The sequence below is a fragment of the Centropristis striata genome, chromosome 22 (assembly GCF_030273125.1).
Source record: "Centropristis striata isolate RG_2023a ecotype Rhode Island chromosome 22, C.striata_1.0, whole genome shotgun sequence".
Classification (NCBI taxonomy): domain Eukaryota; kingdom Metazoa; phylum Chordata; class Actinopteri; order Perciformes; family Serranidae; genus Centropristis; species Centropristis striata.
Genome location: NC_081538.1, coordinates 14,925,990 through 14,939,615, shown reverse-complemented (window position 1 = coordinate 14,939,615; position 13,626 = coordinate 14,925,990). Strand labels below are relative to the sequence as shown.

Here is a 13,626-nt window from a genome sequence, read left to right as displayed (position 1 = left end):
GTTATTCCCTCCTCACTTTCCATTCACACTCTGAACTCCCAACACTTCTCTGTGTCGCCCTCTCCTCCCCTCTGGCACTCCAGCCTGCCCTTCCTCACACTCCAGGTCCTCCTGTCGCCAGTACCCCCATACAAAAACACACACACACAGACAAAGCAGTGTCTCTTATGCTCTGCCAGTGATTGCCAGCATCAAAGCACTGCCAACATATTACACACCCCTTTGCCTCTTCTCTTCTCTGCTGTCACTGAAGCCAAAACATCGGCCTCCGGAAGTCCCACTTATTTTCCGATTGAAAATTCCATTATTAGTTGAAGTTCTTTCCTTTTTTTAAACACTACATTACCCACAAACTTCGGTGATTTCCTCCACATCAACACAAGTTCCTGGAAGAGGATAGAATTTCCTTTGTTGTGGCTGTTGTTTACAGCAGCGGTCAGTTCCTTGTTTGCAGTGTCTGGAGGGTTTTTTCACAGATAGGTTGTTGTTCTTTTCCTCCGTTTCCCTCTCTCTTATCACCCGAAGCCGAGAGTAAACAAGCCGCCTGTCTGCTGGGAACATGCCCGTTTATCTGATGTCTTCTCATCTGAGTTTACTTTAAAAATCGGCTTCTCAGAATTATTTCTTTCACAAGTTCTGTTTTGTTGTAAAATCTGTTCTGCTGAAACTCGTACAAAATGAAACTTATCATAAAATGAAACCACTATGTATTTTATTTTTAACTGATTGTAGGTAACTCAAGTTTTTACTCATGTTGTTGTTGTTGTGTGCCCTACAGCAACCTCTCCTCCAACCATCTGTCCAGACTGGAGGAATCCAGCTTCGTAGGCCTCAGCCTGCTGGACGAGCTCCACATAGGAAACAACCGTGTCAGCTTTATCGCAGATGGAGCTTTCCGTGGCCTCTCCAACCTGCAGATGCTGTGAGTTGATTTCAAAAGTTTTACATGCAACACCGTGTGAAAGGTTTTACTCATGTTTTTGTGTGTTAATCTGATCTGACTTTATATGAATTCAAATATACTTGGTGTAGTCACAGTTTTAAAATACCAAAAAAACAAATAACAATAAAACAGTGGAACCAAAAAACTGGTCTCAACACCACAGCACGTTTTCATGCTTTTGATTAACCAAATGACATAATGTCAAAATTAATGAAGTTGAGCACTGCAGGGAGGGGATTTTCTTTCTTATTTTTTTGTAACTTTAAGCAGATCTAAGCTAGCAGTTAGATTGCTAGTTGTTGTATTAATCTAAGCTAATGTCCCAAGTCTAACTCCATACTTAATAGGGCTGTGTCCACTACAGCCCAATACCCGGAATGAGGCGGGTCTCACTTGCCCAAACGCCCCTAATTTCAATATGAGCCATCCGGAGCGGTCTTTTGTAGGGACATTTTTTCATCCCTGTTGAAGAGCAGGGCCTTTTTTCTCCCCTGAAAAAAGCCTGGCTAGTGATTGGATAGAACGCTAAGCGGGATGTGACATAGTACTTGACGCCACAACAACACGCGCCATTTGTAAAAGCCGGCGAAGCAGTGTTGCCAACTTAGCGACTTTGTTGCTATATTTAGCGACTTTTCAGAGCCCCTTAGTGACTATTTTTTGACTGGAGACAAACCAGCAACTTTTTCTGGTGTTATTGGAGTCGTTCTTACTCTTCTTAATGAGCTGCGGGGGCCAGCGGCTCGTGAAGAAGAGTAAGAAACAGTCGAATCGGCACAGTCCTCCTGCAGCAGTCTCTCCCAGCTGCAGAGCCAGAGGGGATGTTAATCCCTTAGCATCCAGTCTGCAAATTGGTAATAAGCTAACAGTTAGCTCTGTAGCAGTACAGTGTGTTTGTGCTGCTGCTACAGGAGCAATCTCTGTTTGTTTACAACAAGCACCGGACACTCTGTGCACAGTTAGTGATGCCGGTTAATTCACCATCACTATGTTTATGATCAGCGGAGATGCTGTGCATAATTAGCCATGCTGCTTTGTTTATGATCAGCTGCTGACATTGTGCACAGTTAGCGACGGTGGCCACAGTTGAGTCGCCCGTGTTTAATCGGTCGCGTATGTGACGTTACGATCAAAACTGTCGCTAAGCGATTACGTGGCGGTTGAAAACCATACGTCCCCTTTGGAGTCTCTAAATCCCTCTGGAGGCTAACTTGTAATGGAGACACGCAGAGTGAGTGGACTTTTGAGAGCGTGTGGCCTGAGACTTTCCTGGTGGCCACTTTTCCCCCTAGTGGAAACATGGCTAATGATCAAGTAGCAACCTCAAGGGAAGACCTTCAGTATTGTTGCAATAAAACTGTAATCTTTCTAATGACCAGCAGGGGGCGACTCCACTGGTTCCAAAAAAAATAAAATAGATTAAGATATTTTTCGGGGATTCAGCGTTTCAAATAAAAATAAATAAAATAAACACAAATAAATCCAAGTTCCTAACAAAGGTACTTCATATGTTGCCCTATCACCCCTCCCATCCTCTATAAACCCACCCCCACCATCAATCCTCTGCCTGTGTGGAAATATCCTGCCTGATTTGTTTTGGGGATGTGAAATAGATTACTGTGTTGAGGTCTCTCCACACACATAAAAAAACCTCCGAGAGGCACAACCCCCGACCCCACAACCCCCCCATCTCTCCCCTTCCTCCACCAGACCCCCTCTCCCACGCCCACATCCACCCATCCCCCCTTTCCCACAGAGAGGCTCCGTAACATTTCCCCCTCATTGGGACTTCTTAACTGGAACCAAATGTGAGTTTTGCTGCTGAGGTCACCGTAGGGCAGGTGTGCAGCTAGGTGGACATGGGCTTCAAATCCGCCACCCCCTCCAATACACACACAGACACACACACACACACACACACACACACACACACCCTTCCTCAATCTCAATCAGCCAGGCATGTTGAGGAGGAAAATAACTGTTTGAAAGCATTGGAGCAGCTGAGGGATCAAAGGAGGCAATTTCTCTGGGAAATTCTTGGCTTTTAGTGATTTAGTACTCAAAAGCTGCATATTTTGTTGTTTGGTGTATTTTTATTTCTGTACATAGCAGGTATAACATGTCCATATTTTTTCAGCTGTTTCAGTTTTGGTGTCATTCACTCAAAATCAAACATTAACAACTTTCCTTGCAGAGCTGCTACTTTGCCCTCCATATGTTCAAAGATTATACAAAGAGAAATCCATTAAAGGAAAGGCAGAGGTACCCATTTAGACTTAGACCTAGACAGAATATTGTCATTCAGTTATACATAAAAAAAATAGTATAGTAGTGTAGCAGCAGAAAGTGTTTTTGTACATAGTCAATAGACATAAAAAAATAAAACAATGGTAAAAAAAAAGTTTAGTAGTAGGAGGTGGGGGGATTTTTCTACCCACAGTAGTGAGAACAAGTTTGCATCAACAGTTCTTCAGTTTCAACTTAGTATAAACTCACAACCCAAACTCCAAAGGAGGGATGTTGTGTAAAACTTAAATAGAAACTGAATGCATCAAATACAGAATGATGTATATTCACAAAAAGTTTCTGTTTTTTAACTTTATATCTTGTTTTTGAACTGTATTCAAACTTTCCTATCTATGTATAATACAAAAGTAGTGCCTCTCGTGCAAAAGCTTGTCATAAGTGAAGATGACAATGTAAGAGAGGATTATGATGAGACATTTAACTGTAACAATATGCCTATTAAAATAAAACAGTTTGTAGGCTACTAGCCAATGCTAATTAGCTGCCATTACAGCTGTTCATCGCATATTCACTGCTTCAAGCTCACTTCAGATTTATTATTATAATTTATTATGTGGTATCCAGTTAAAAATGCAAGTGTTTTAATTGGTAATACAGTAACAAGCTAATGTTAGCTTTGCTAGTTGGGCCCAGTAATTTCCCCCCGGCAGTTACTGGGTGTAAATATTTATTAACAGCTAGTAGTTTGGTAGTTAAGTTTCTACTAGAGAATGTTTTTTCGATAAGCAACTTATTTACAGGTTTTGCTCTGATTGAGGAGAATTTCTCTCCAGATTTACATGAATAGCTCTCACTGTTGGGTAAATTTGATTGAAGTCTACCAAGCTCTCTTTTTCATGGAAGAACCCACAAAATGTGTAAAATATCACAGCTTCATTAGTATTTAATGGTAGATGGAAGATCTGTAGCAACACTTCCTTTGAGGGTAACTCATACATATTTGAATTGCATGCAGAGTATTTTTATCCCCTCAAATCAAGTTTAAAATGCAGCACACATGTTATATTGCAGCATTTCCTTGTAAAAGTTTTTTCTCTATACAACACAGAAAAGCCATCCGTGGCAGACTTTTAAAAGTGCCGCAATGGCCAGGAAGGCACTTCCTGTAAGGCATGGAGCCGCTTTGAATGTAATTCTAAAGTCTCAAACATTTTCCCCCTCACACGAAACGTAAAGCCGCATAAAGTTTTATTAACATCGCAAGTGCAGTTGTTTTCTGGGTGTGGATTTTTTTTTTACATTACGGTCTGTCTTTGTTTCTTCGGAAAGGGATCTCCAAAATAATGAAATCTCCTGGACTATTGAAGACATGAACGGCCCTTTCTCTGCTTTGGACAAGCTGAAAAAACTGTGAGTTCATGATAAACATAACATGATGTTTTATGTTGGATTTTGACACTTTATGGAACATGAACAAAATGAGTAAAAGGGGTTTGAAATTGATTACATTTCTGTCGTTTTTCCAGATTTCTGCAGGGGAACCAGATCCGCTCAGTGACCAAGAAGTCTTTCTCTGGCCTGGACGCACTGCAGCACCTGTGAGTCGGCCTCGTGTTTCACTGATTGTTTCCAAAAGTCTGAGCTGTAAACTAAGCAGGGTGAATCACGCTGAGACAGAGAGGCTGTTTGTTAGAGCACCCAAACTGTCTTCTCCCCGTTCCTGCACTTTGATGTGGAATCATGAAAAAACTCCTATTAGTGTCTTTACGTTTGTGCCAGACTCTATCGATCACCAAGGCAAGTGGACGGGACTCCATGAGTGTGTGTGAATGTGTGTGTACAACAGCTGCATTTGATTCTAATTAGAGTTTTTTCCCAGCCGTTGCCAGAGCTCAAAGCAGCCCAGAGTTGGGCCTCTCTTGATTAACACAGCAAACTGCTGCCCAGAGTTTTATTGTTCTGGAGCCCAGACCTTTTTTTCTCCTGATTGAAGTTTTTGCAGCCTTCACTCTATACAGCTGATGTTGGCAGAAAAATCTGCCATCTTTCTGCACGGATCTTACCATTGCTAATTTCTTTTGTTTTCTGTCCACAGAGATTTGAGCAATAACGCCATTATGTCAATCCAAGCCAATGCTTTCTCTCAGATGAAGAACCTGCAGGAGCTGTAAGTACGACCATGTTTAAGGACAGCTTTAGTTAGTGTTTCTGTGTTGATGTGAGACAGAGCACCCGGTGAAACTCATTACGGTCGGCTGGGAAAGTTAGCAGCAAACAGCATTTTCTTCAGTGGTTTACAGGTTCTTTAACTCCTTATATACTAAAGGATAGGTTCAAGTAAAATGGTATTTTAAACTTTTGATGCAATGATTGCAACTTTATTAGCTGGTATATAAGATAAATTGCGTAAACACAGAAGTAGAATTCATATTGTGCTATCCTGATCATGTCGGGAAATTATTAAAATGTAACCACACAGACTAAACCCAGCTGCTTATTGTAAGCATCAGAAAATGGTCATATTATCAGACATTATAGCACTTTTCTGCCCTACAAAGCCTAACTGCAGTAACTACATTTTTGGTAAAAAATTGAGTTATAACTAAAAATAAACCCCTTGATGTCTTTTTTATCTTGTGACAAAGATTTAGATTTGAATGTTGCTTAATTTCAGAGAAATAATGATCTAAAAACCACAAAATCCAACTCAAAACCAAGCAGTAATTGCACTTAACACGGCCTGCTTTGGATATATATACTAATTTAAACATAAAGATAATAGAAATTATAAGTTTATTTGAAATGGAAATTATCATCTAGATAGTGGTGAAGTAAAAAAGTGAGATACAATTATATTAAGACTAAAATATAACATTACTTTATAATATTAAGTCTAAAATACACAAATCTTTAAATAGAGTTGTTAAACGCTTTGCATTACTATTAGAACCTTTTACAGCAAAACCAGAGTGCAGTAACTGCGTTTTTGGGGTCAAAAAATGACATCAATACACGTAGAAATAAGTGTCATATCACTTACCTACCTATAACCCATGTCCTGGCCAGTTAAAAACGTTTAAAAAAAATTTTAAAGCAGTTTTCCTCAGGTTTACCCTTTGTGTAGTTACTGCAGTTAGACTTTGTAGGGCAGTACTAAGGATGGGTTCATGTAAAATGGAATTTGAAACTTTTCCCAAAATAATTGCAACTTTATTAACTGGTATATGAGACAAATTGCTTAAACACAGAAGTAGAATTCATATTGTGCTATCCTGATCATGTCGGGAAATGAGTTAAAATGTAACCACACAGACTAAACCCAGCTATTTATTGTAAGCATCAGAAAATGGTCATATTATCAGACATTATAACACTTTTAATATGACATTACATACATCGTAAAAGGGCAAAGTTATCACACAAATAAAATCTCATATTTCTTAAAACAAAAACGTTGGACTTGCAATGTTGCACTGATCAAACCGAGTTTTAACTTCACAAATCACTAAAACCAACCATTTTAAATGATATTATTTTAATGTGAATGAAGTTTTTGTGGTATCTTCTCCCCCGGCAGGCGTCTGAACACCTCCAGCCTGCTGTGTGACTGCCAGCTCAAGTGGCTTCCCGTCTGGGTGGCAGAACAAACCTTCCTGCCCTGCGTCAACGCCAGCTGCGCCCACCCACAGATGCTGAAGGGCAGGAGCGTGTTCGCCGTCAGCCAGGAAGAGTTTGTGTGTGGTAAGTGATGCATTCTCTCGGTGTAACACCTTTATGAACACACACAGGTTTTCCATTTACAAACTGACCCAGATTGTCCAATATTTTCCTCCACAACTCCTGGACAAGCTAATGAGGGTCATGAAGAGAATGTTGTGGAAATGTACTGGGTTAAGTTTCAGCTTTCCTGGTTATCATCATAGAAAAATTAGATTTGAAACTAATAGAAATATTCTACCTTTTGTTAATCCCAGATGACTTCCCAAAGCCTCAAATAACCGTGCAGCCAGAGACCCAGTCCGCCCTCAAGGGCACCAACGTGACATTTGTGTGCTCGGCTGCCAGCTCCAGTGACTCGCCCATGACTTTCGCCTGGAAGAAAGACAATGAGGTCCTGAATGACGCCGAGATCCACAACCAGGCCCACCTGCGTGTGCAGGGAGGCATGGGAGGCGAGACTGAGGTGACGGAGTATACAACTTCCTTGCAGCTTCGTAATGTGGAATTCTCCAGCGAGGGAAAGTACCAGTGCGTCATCTCCAACCACTTTGGATCGTCCTATTCCACCAAGGCCAGACTCACTGTCAACAGTAAGTTTGGGATGGAAGAAACCAATTGGTTTGCCCGTGTGTCTCTATAGCCGTGTTTCGACTAGGGGGAAAAATGGCCACCGGGAAAGTCTCAGGCCACACCCTCTCAAATGTCCGCTCACTCTGCGTGTCTCCACTACAATTTAGCCCCCAGAGGGATTTAGAGACTCCGGAGGTGACGTATGGTTTTCACCGTTGCTAACTGTGCACAACGTCAGCAGCTGAAAGCAGCATGGCTAATTATGCACAGAGTCTTGGCTCATCATAAACATAGTGATTGTGAATGAATGGCATCGCAAAACTGTGCACAGAGTGTCTGGTGCTAACTGTAGCTAAAAGTGTCTCTCCTTTAAAAGCAGGCCTCTGGCTCGTTAAGAAGAGTAAGAAGTAAGTAAGTAAGAGTTGTGGATTTGTCTCCAGTTGCTTTCTTGAAAAATAGTTGCAAAGGGGTCTGAAATGTCGCTAAATTTAGCAACAAAGTCCATTAGTTGGGAACACTGCTTCGCCAACTTTTACAAATGGCGTGACATCCCGCTTGGCGATCTATCCAATCAGTAACCAGGCTGTTTTCAGGGGAGAAAAAAGGCCCTGCTCTTCCACAGGGACGGAAAAAGTCCAGACAAAAGCCGGCTCCAGAATGCTCCTATTCTAATTAGGGGCGTTTCGACGAGTGAGATCCGCTTCATTCCGGGTATTGCCCGGTAGTGGAAACAGCCCTAATAAGGTATTAGAACTGATTCTAACTAAGGGTCTTTTCTCCTATCCAGTGCTCCCTTCCTTCACCAAGATGCCAATGGACCTGAGTATCCGTGCTGGAGCAACAGCCAGGCTTGAATGTGCCGCTGTTGGTCACCCTTCCCCTCAGATCGCCTGGCAGAAAGACGGAGGTACCGACTTCCCTGCCGCCCGGGAACGCCGTATGCACGTCATGCCAGAGGATGACGTGTTTTTCATAGTGGATGTCAAGACCGAGGACATCGGCGTTTATAGCTGCACAGCTCAGAACACAGCTGGAGCTATTTCCGCAAATGCTACGCTAACTGTTCTAGGTGAGAAACAGGAAGACTTGCATTTTAAGGCTTGTATGAAGGATAGATTAACCTAGTCAGGAGGCTTAGCTAAATAAAGGGGACATGCCGGACAAAAGCACCAAATTGTTTTCCACATGCTGTCTTTTACTATAGGTTTACATTTTTGGTAGGAGCCACTTCATCAAGATTGCAGATCGGAGATGGCAGCCATATAAAGTCTATGAGAACCAATATATCTTCCAAGCCACTCAGAAGGTCAATCTTGGTGTCAAAATATACATTTTCTGGGTCAAAAAATTATTTAAAGCTATTGACAATATCACTAGATGATTATTTGATCAAATAGATATGTTCATTTTCACCCAGACTGGTAGGCAACTTGTCCTGCAGCAGGGAATCCTGAGTTGAAAATGTTTGGAATCTGTGTTCACGGGAGAGTGCGGATTAGCTGCCATGTACAGTGCTCAAACAAATCAAGGGAACGCTCTCATCTCATGTCAGATCCTGTATATACATTTTTCCCGACAGAAAATGTATATTTTGGCTCCTACCAAAAACTGAAACTTATAGCGATAGAGAGTATATGGGAAAAAATTGGTGCTTTTGTCCGGCGTGTCCCCATCCTTCTAAAACCTGGTCCTAAGCCCCCCGACTAACCTTATATATAGATGAATTGTTCTAATAACTGTGGTCCTTCTTTCAGAAACACCTTCCTTCTTGCGACCACTCATGGATCGCACTGTGGCCAAGGGCGAAACCGCCGTCCTCCAGTGCATAGCCGGCGGCAGCCCTCCCCCAAGGCTAAACTGGACCAAAGACGACAGTCCGCTGGTAGTGACTGAGCGCCACTTCTTCGCCGCCGCCAACCAGCTCCTCATCATCGTTGATGCAGCAGAGGCTGACGCAGGGAAGTACACTTGCGAGATGTCCAACACGCTGGGCACAGAGAGGGGAAATGTCCGGCTGGCGGTCATACCCAATCCCAACTGCGACTCTGGAGTGCAGGGCGGCGTGGTGGTCGGCGCAGTAGGCGGAGCAGGATCGGACGACGATGGATGGACCACGGTGGGAATCGTCATCATAGCTGTGGTATGCTGCGTGGTGGGAACGTCACTGGTGTGGGTGGTCATCATCTACCACACTCGGAGACGCAATGAGGACTGCAGCGTCACCAACACAGGTTGGTTCATGATGGTTTTTGGAGGTCATCAACTGAACCACACTAGTATCTGTAATTCAGTGAAAGTGTATGATATAACTTGATCTCCTTGTTCTCCAGATGAGACCAACCTGCCTGCTGACATCCCCAGCTACCTGTCCTCCCAGGGAACTCTCGCTGACCGACAGGACGGCTACATCCCATCAGAGAGCGGCAGCAGCCATCAGTACATGGCTTCGTCCATTAGCGGCTTCTATCTGCAGCCTAAAGACATGAACGGTAAAATACCTGCCCTTCTGTCTTAGAATTTAATCTCACTACAGCGTCACTTTATCCTTATAGAAACTCACTGGGTCTTTACAGGAAAAGGTTTTTTTGTTTTTTTTTAACATGTGTTTATTGCATTTTGATATAATTCAAGTATTACAAAAAGAACATAGACAAAGAACAAGCAAGGTACAATAAAGAACAATCACAGCAAGACATTATCATAGTATACAAATCTAAATGTCCAAAACAGGACTACACATTGAGTTGTCACACAAGGCCAGAAATAAATACTCAGAAATTGCTACCCATAAAATCCTGACCGACCAAAGGAAAAGCAATAAAGCATCCCCATATTTTATCAAAGGTGGAATATTTGCCCTTGATTGTAAATGTAAGTTTTTCAAGTGCAAGAGAGTTTGACAGTCCTGCAAACCAGGCTTGCAGACTTGGTCTCATAACAGATTTCCAGTATCAGGCCTGGGAAAGGTTTTTCACTTTTAAAGCTAGAAACCCTGAGTATTACATGACACTGTTCCTTCACCCACACAGGTTTTTGTCACCTGGACACAGGCAGTGAAACAGACATGGAGGCAGTCATCGATCCTCTGCTCTGCCATTATCAAGGTCCAATCAGCTCACTGCTTCGCAGAGACAACATGTACTCCACTGACCCATCAGAGGTCTTCACGGGTCAGTACACATCTTCCATCAAATAGAAAACGTTCCTACAACAATACTGTTTTTGTTGAAGATCATTATGTCAAGTTATTCCTGAATTAATCAGGAATTTTTCACTTAGGCCCCATTTACACGAGGACGATTGCGGGTTAAAACCAAATATTTCATCGGAAGTGCCTTTCGTTTAGATGGTGACGCTGTTTTTGGGGCTTAAAAACACAGAAATCTGAAACAACCCTCCAGAGTGTAAAACTGTAATCCGCTCCTCCGTAGCGTGTCCGTCTACACTGCCAAGACACAAAACACGTCACATACGCGTTTACGTCACATACATGTGCCAGTACAGGGAGATAAGCAAACATGTGGGATTATTTCAATGCGTCGGACCTTCAAGCTGCTCTGGCAGCTCTAATAAACTTACAGGAGTCTTTCCACCAAATGTACAGGATATGTACAGATAGTATTAGTGAACAGAGAAGGACCTGTAATTACCTCTATCACATTTTGGATGCAACAATTGGTCGGAGGCGAGCCAGACGGCTTTGGACGAGACCTGGGAGATCTAGTGGATGGTGGAGAACTTTGTAGAAGGAGTAGCTGATGAAAATGCGTGGCGTGAAAACTTCCACATGCCCTAAGATGCTCTTATCGCTTTAAGTGATGCTGCCTGGCATGCATACCCAATCCAATTCACACACTTTTGCGTCACCGTATGCACACAGATTTCCTCCTGAAAACGCTCGTCTAAACGCGGAATAAAAAGTGAAGATGCAACGCCACTTTTGCGTCTTCTATTCTGTATTGTTTGTAGAAAACTATGACTGGTGGTTTTCGGGCCGAATGTGCACCAAGGAAGCTTAATTAGGTTTCTGTGGTGTAGTGGTCATCACGTTTGCCTAACATGCGAAAGGTTCCCCGTTCGAAAACCAGGTGGAAACAGTTTTCTTTGTGTTTCCTCCACAAAATTAAACATTGCGGAATTGTGTGCACTCAACACCATTCCTATGAAACGTTTGTAGTCAAATACGACGGCTGCATTTAACCTGGAACATGCAGGTAGGGCACTCTCATCGGTTTCCATAGTGTAGTGGTTATCACGTTTGCCTCACACGCGAAAGGTCCCCGGTTCGAAACTGGGCGGAAACACCTTTCTTTATCTCCAAAGTGCTTCTTTTGATGCCGGAACTATTTTCCAAAACTTCAGTGTATAACTTCACCCGAAAGCACAAATGTGGGAGGGATATCATTTATAATGGAAAAACACACAATATAATATAATCCCATCATGTAAATGTAGCCTTAAAGGAACTAATAATTAAATTTTTTGCCTTCAGGTTGTTCAATGGACCAAAAGCCTGTCTGCATTGACTCCTACAACGGCAGCCTGACCAACCCTAGAATGAGGGACTACTTCCTGTCTGAGCATTTCGACCTGTGCTCCTCCTCTGTACTGATGCAGCTCCCCAACGCAGGTCTCCATCAGGGCCCCTCTGGCCAGCAGAACGAACGCCGGTCATCCATGGAGGAGGGAGAAGCCAGCGACTACGGGAGGCCTCACGAGTGTCTTCCCCCCTCCAGTACCTTCATGGGTACGTCTTAAATTGATCAGTTTTTTTAAACATTTTTACTAGGGCCGGGACTCGATTAAAAAAATTAATCTAATTAATTAGAGGCTTTGTAATTAATTAATCGAAATTAATCACATTTTAATCGCATATAAGTATTTGACCTGAGAACAGTGAGAAGTAATTTTTTTCACATGGATTTTTAGTATACCATTGAATAATGACTGAATACATAAGCTTAAGCAATTAAAATATTGTTTATGTTTGTTCAAGTCCAACAGACCAGTGCAATTTTTGCCATTAAGTGTAGCAAGTGGACCACATTAGCGTCCACGCTAGCTGCTATTTGTTTTGCATTGAGGTGATACTTGAGGCTCGATGTGCTGCGGTGATAGCTTGCACACAACCATTCTCTTATCGATACTTCCATCCCAAAGCGGTCTCATCAGCTTCTTCGTTCATGTTCACCGTGGTTGGTTGTTTTTTTTGTAATGCGTTAATTTTTGTGTAATTAATTAATCTTAATTAACGCGTTAAAGTCCCAGCCCTAATTTCTACAAATATTTCCTGTATGTTGGTCTGATTTCTTGCGCCTTTCTCACTTAGGAACATTTGGGAAAGCTCCCTGGAGGCCTCATAAAGACCTGTACACAGGCTCAACCCCACCACCAGTGACGCATAATGGAATAACTCTGCATGAGAATCCGTACGCCGCTCCAGACGCTGATTCAGACCTCGAGGAGAACAGTTTCACCAAGGACTCAGCATTAAAGCACAGCAACAGCGTTTATGAACAGCCGTTTGACAGCCGCAGGACTGACCCTCTCCCACAGCGCAGGACGAGCACTTAGCTCACGGACTCTTGTTTTTCATGAAGAGGACGACCAAAAAAAAAAAAACTTCTACCTCACTGAATGGACACTTTTGCAATAATGGACTCCTGAAATGTGCAACGAGTGAATGTAACGGACAATTTGATGTTCCAAGAGAAAAGTAAAAAGGAGCATATTAGCAGCTGTGCTTTAAGGACATGGCTTCAGTTAAATAATATAGATGAATATATACATTTTTATATAAAGTTTATTGTATTTTGTAAATTGTATATATACAGATTTCATTATTTTTGCTTACCTTTTGTGTACGAGTATTTTGCAGCCTGTTCAGTTATCCCAGCTTTGAATGAAGCAATGTTTTGCACATATGTAAACAATAAAAAACACCTTAATGTGTGCTGCTACATTCACGGAAGTGTTACGAGTCTTCAATGATGTCATCATCTTTATCATGCAGGAAATGTATTAGAGATTTAGCGGACGTGGTGCTGGTGGTGGGTGTTAGACTCTGGCCTTCTGGAGCACAACCACAGACCGCCAAGGACGCCTCGGCTCTGTCATCAGTCAGCCCCCCCACCGAGAGAGAGACG

General features: G+C 42.5%; 1 protein-coding gene and 1 non-coding gene across 2 annotated transcripts in view; both read left to right on the top strand.

Moving 5' to 3' along the window:
• Window positions 1-13,156, top strand: part of lrig3 (leucine-rich repeats and immunoglobulin-like domains 3) — a 34,258-nt gene extending 21,102 nt beyond the window's left edge. Inside the window, exons 8-19 of the mRNA XM_059326236.1 lie at window positions 779-922; window positions 4,520-4,600; window positions 4,717-4,788; window positions 5,286-5,357; window positions 6,768-6,931; window positions 7,165-7,500; window positions 8,268-8,549; window positions 9,235-9,711; window positions 9,811-9,969; window positions 10,510-10,650; window positions 11,973-12,227; window positions 12,810-13,156. Coding sequence (XP_059182219.1) covers window positions 779-922; window positions 4,520-4,600; window positions 4,717-4,788; window positions 5,286-5,357; window positions 6,768-6,931; window positions 7,165-7,500; window positions 8,268-8,549; window positions 9,235-9,711; window positions 9,811-9,969; window positions 10,510-10,650; window positions 11,973-12,227; window positions 12,810-13,054 — 2,428 coding nt within the window. The 3' untranslated portion in view covers window positions 13,055-13,156. The remainder of the gene's footprint in view (window positions 1-778; window positions 923-4,519; window positions 4,601-4,716; window positions 4,789-5,285; window positions 5,358-6,767; window positions 6,932-7,164; window positions 7,501-8,267; window positions 8,550-9,234; window positions 9,712-9,810; window positions 9,970-10,509; window positions 10,651-11,972; window positions 12,228-12,809) is intronic.
• On the top strand, window positions 11,712-11,784 carry trnav-cac (transfer RNA valine (anticodon CAC)). The gene has a single exon. It is a non-coding gene; the product is annotated as a tRNA-Val (tRNA).
• Window positions 13,157-13,626: the final 470 nt, after the last annotated feature.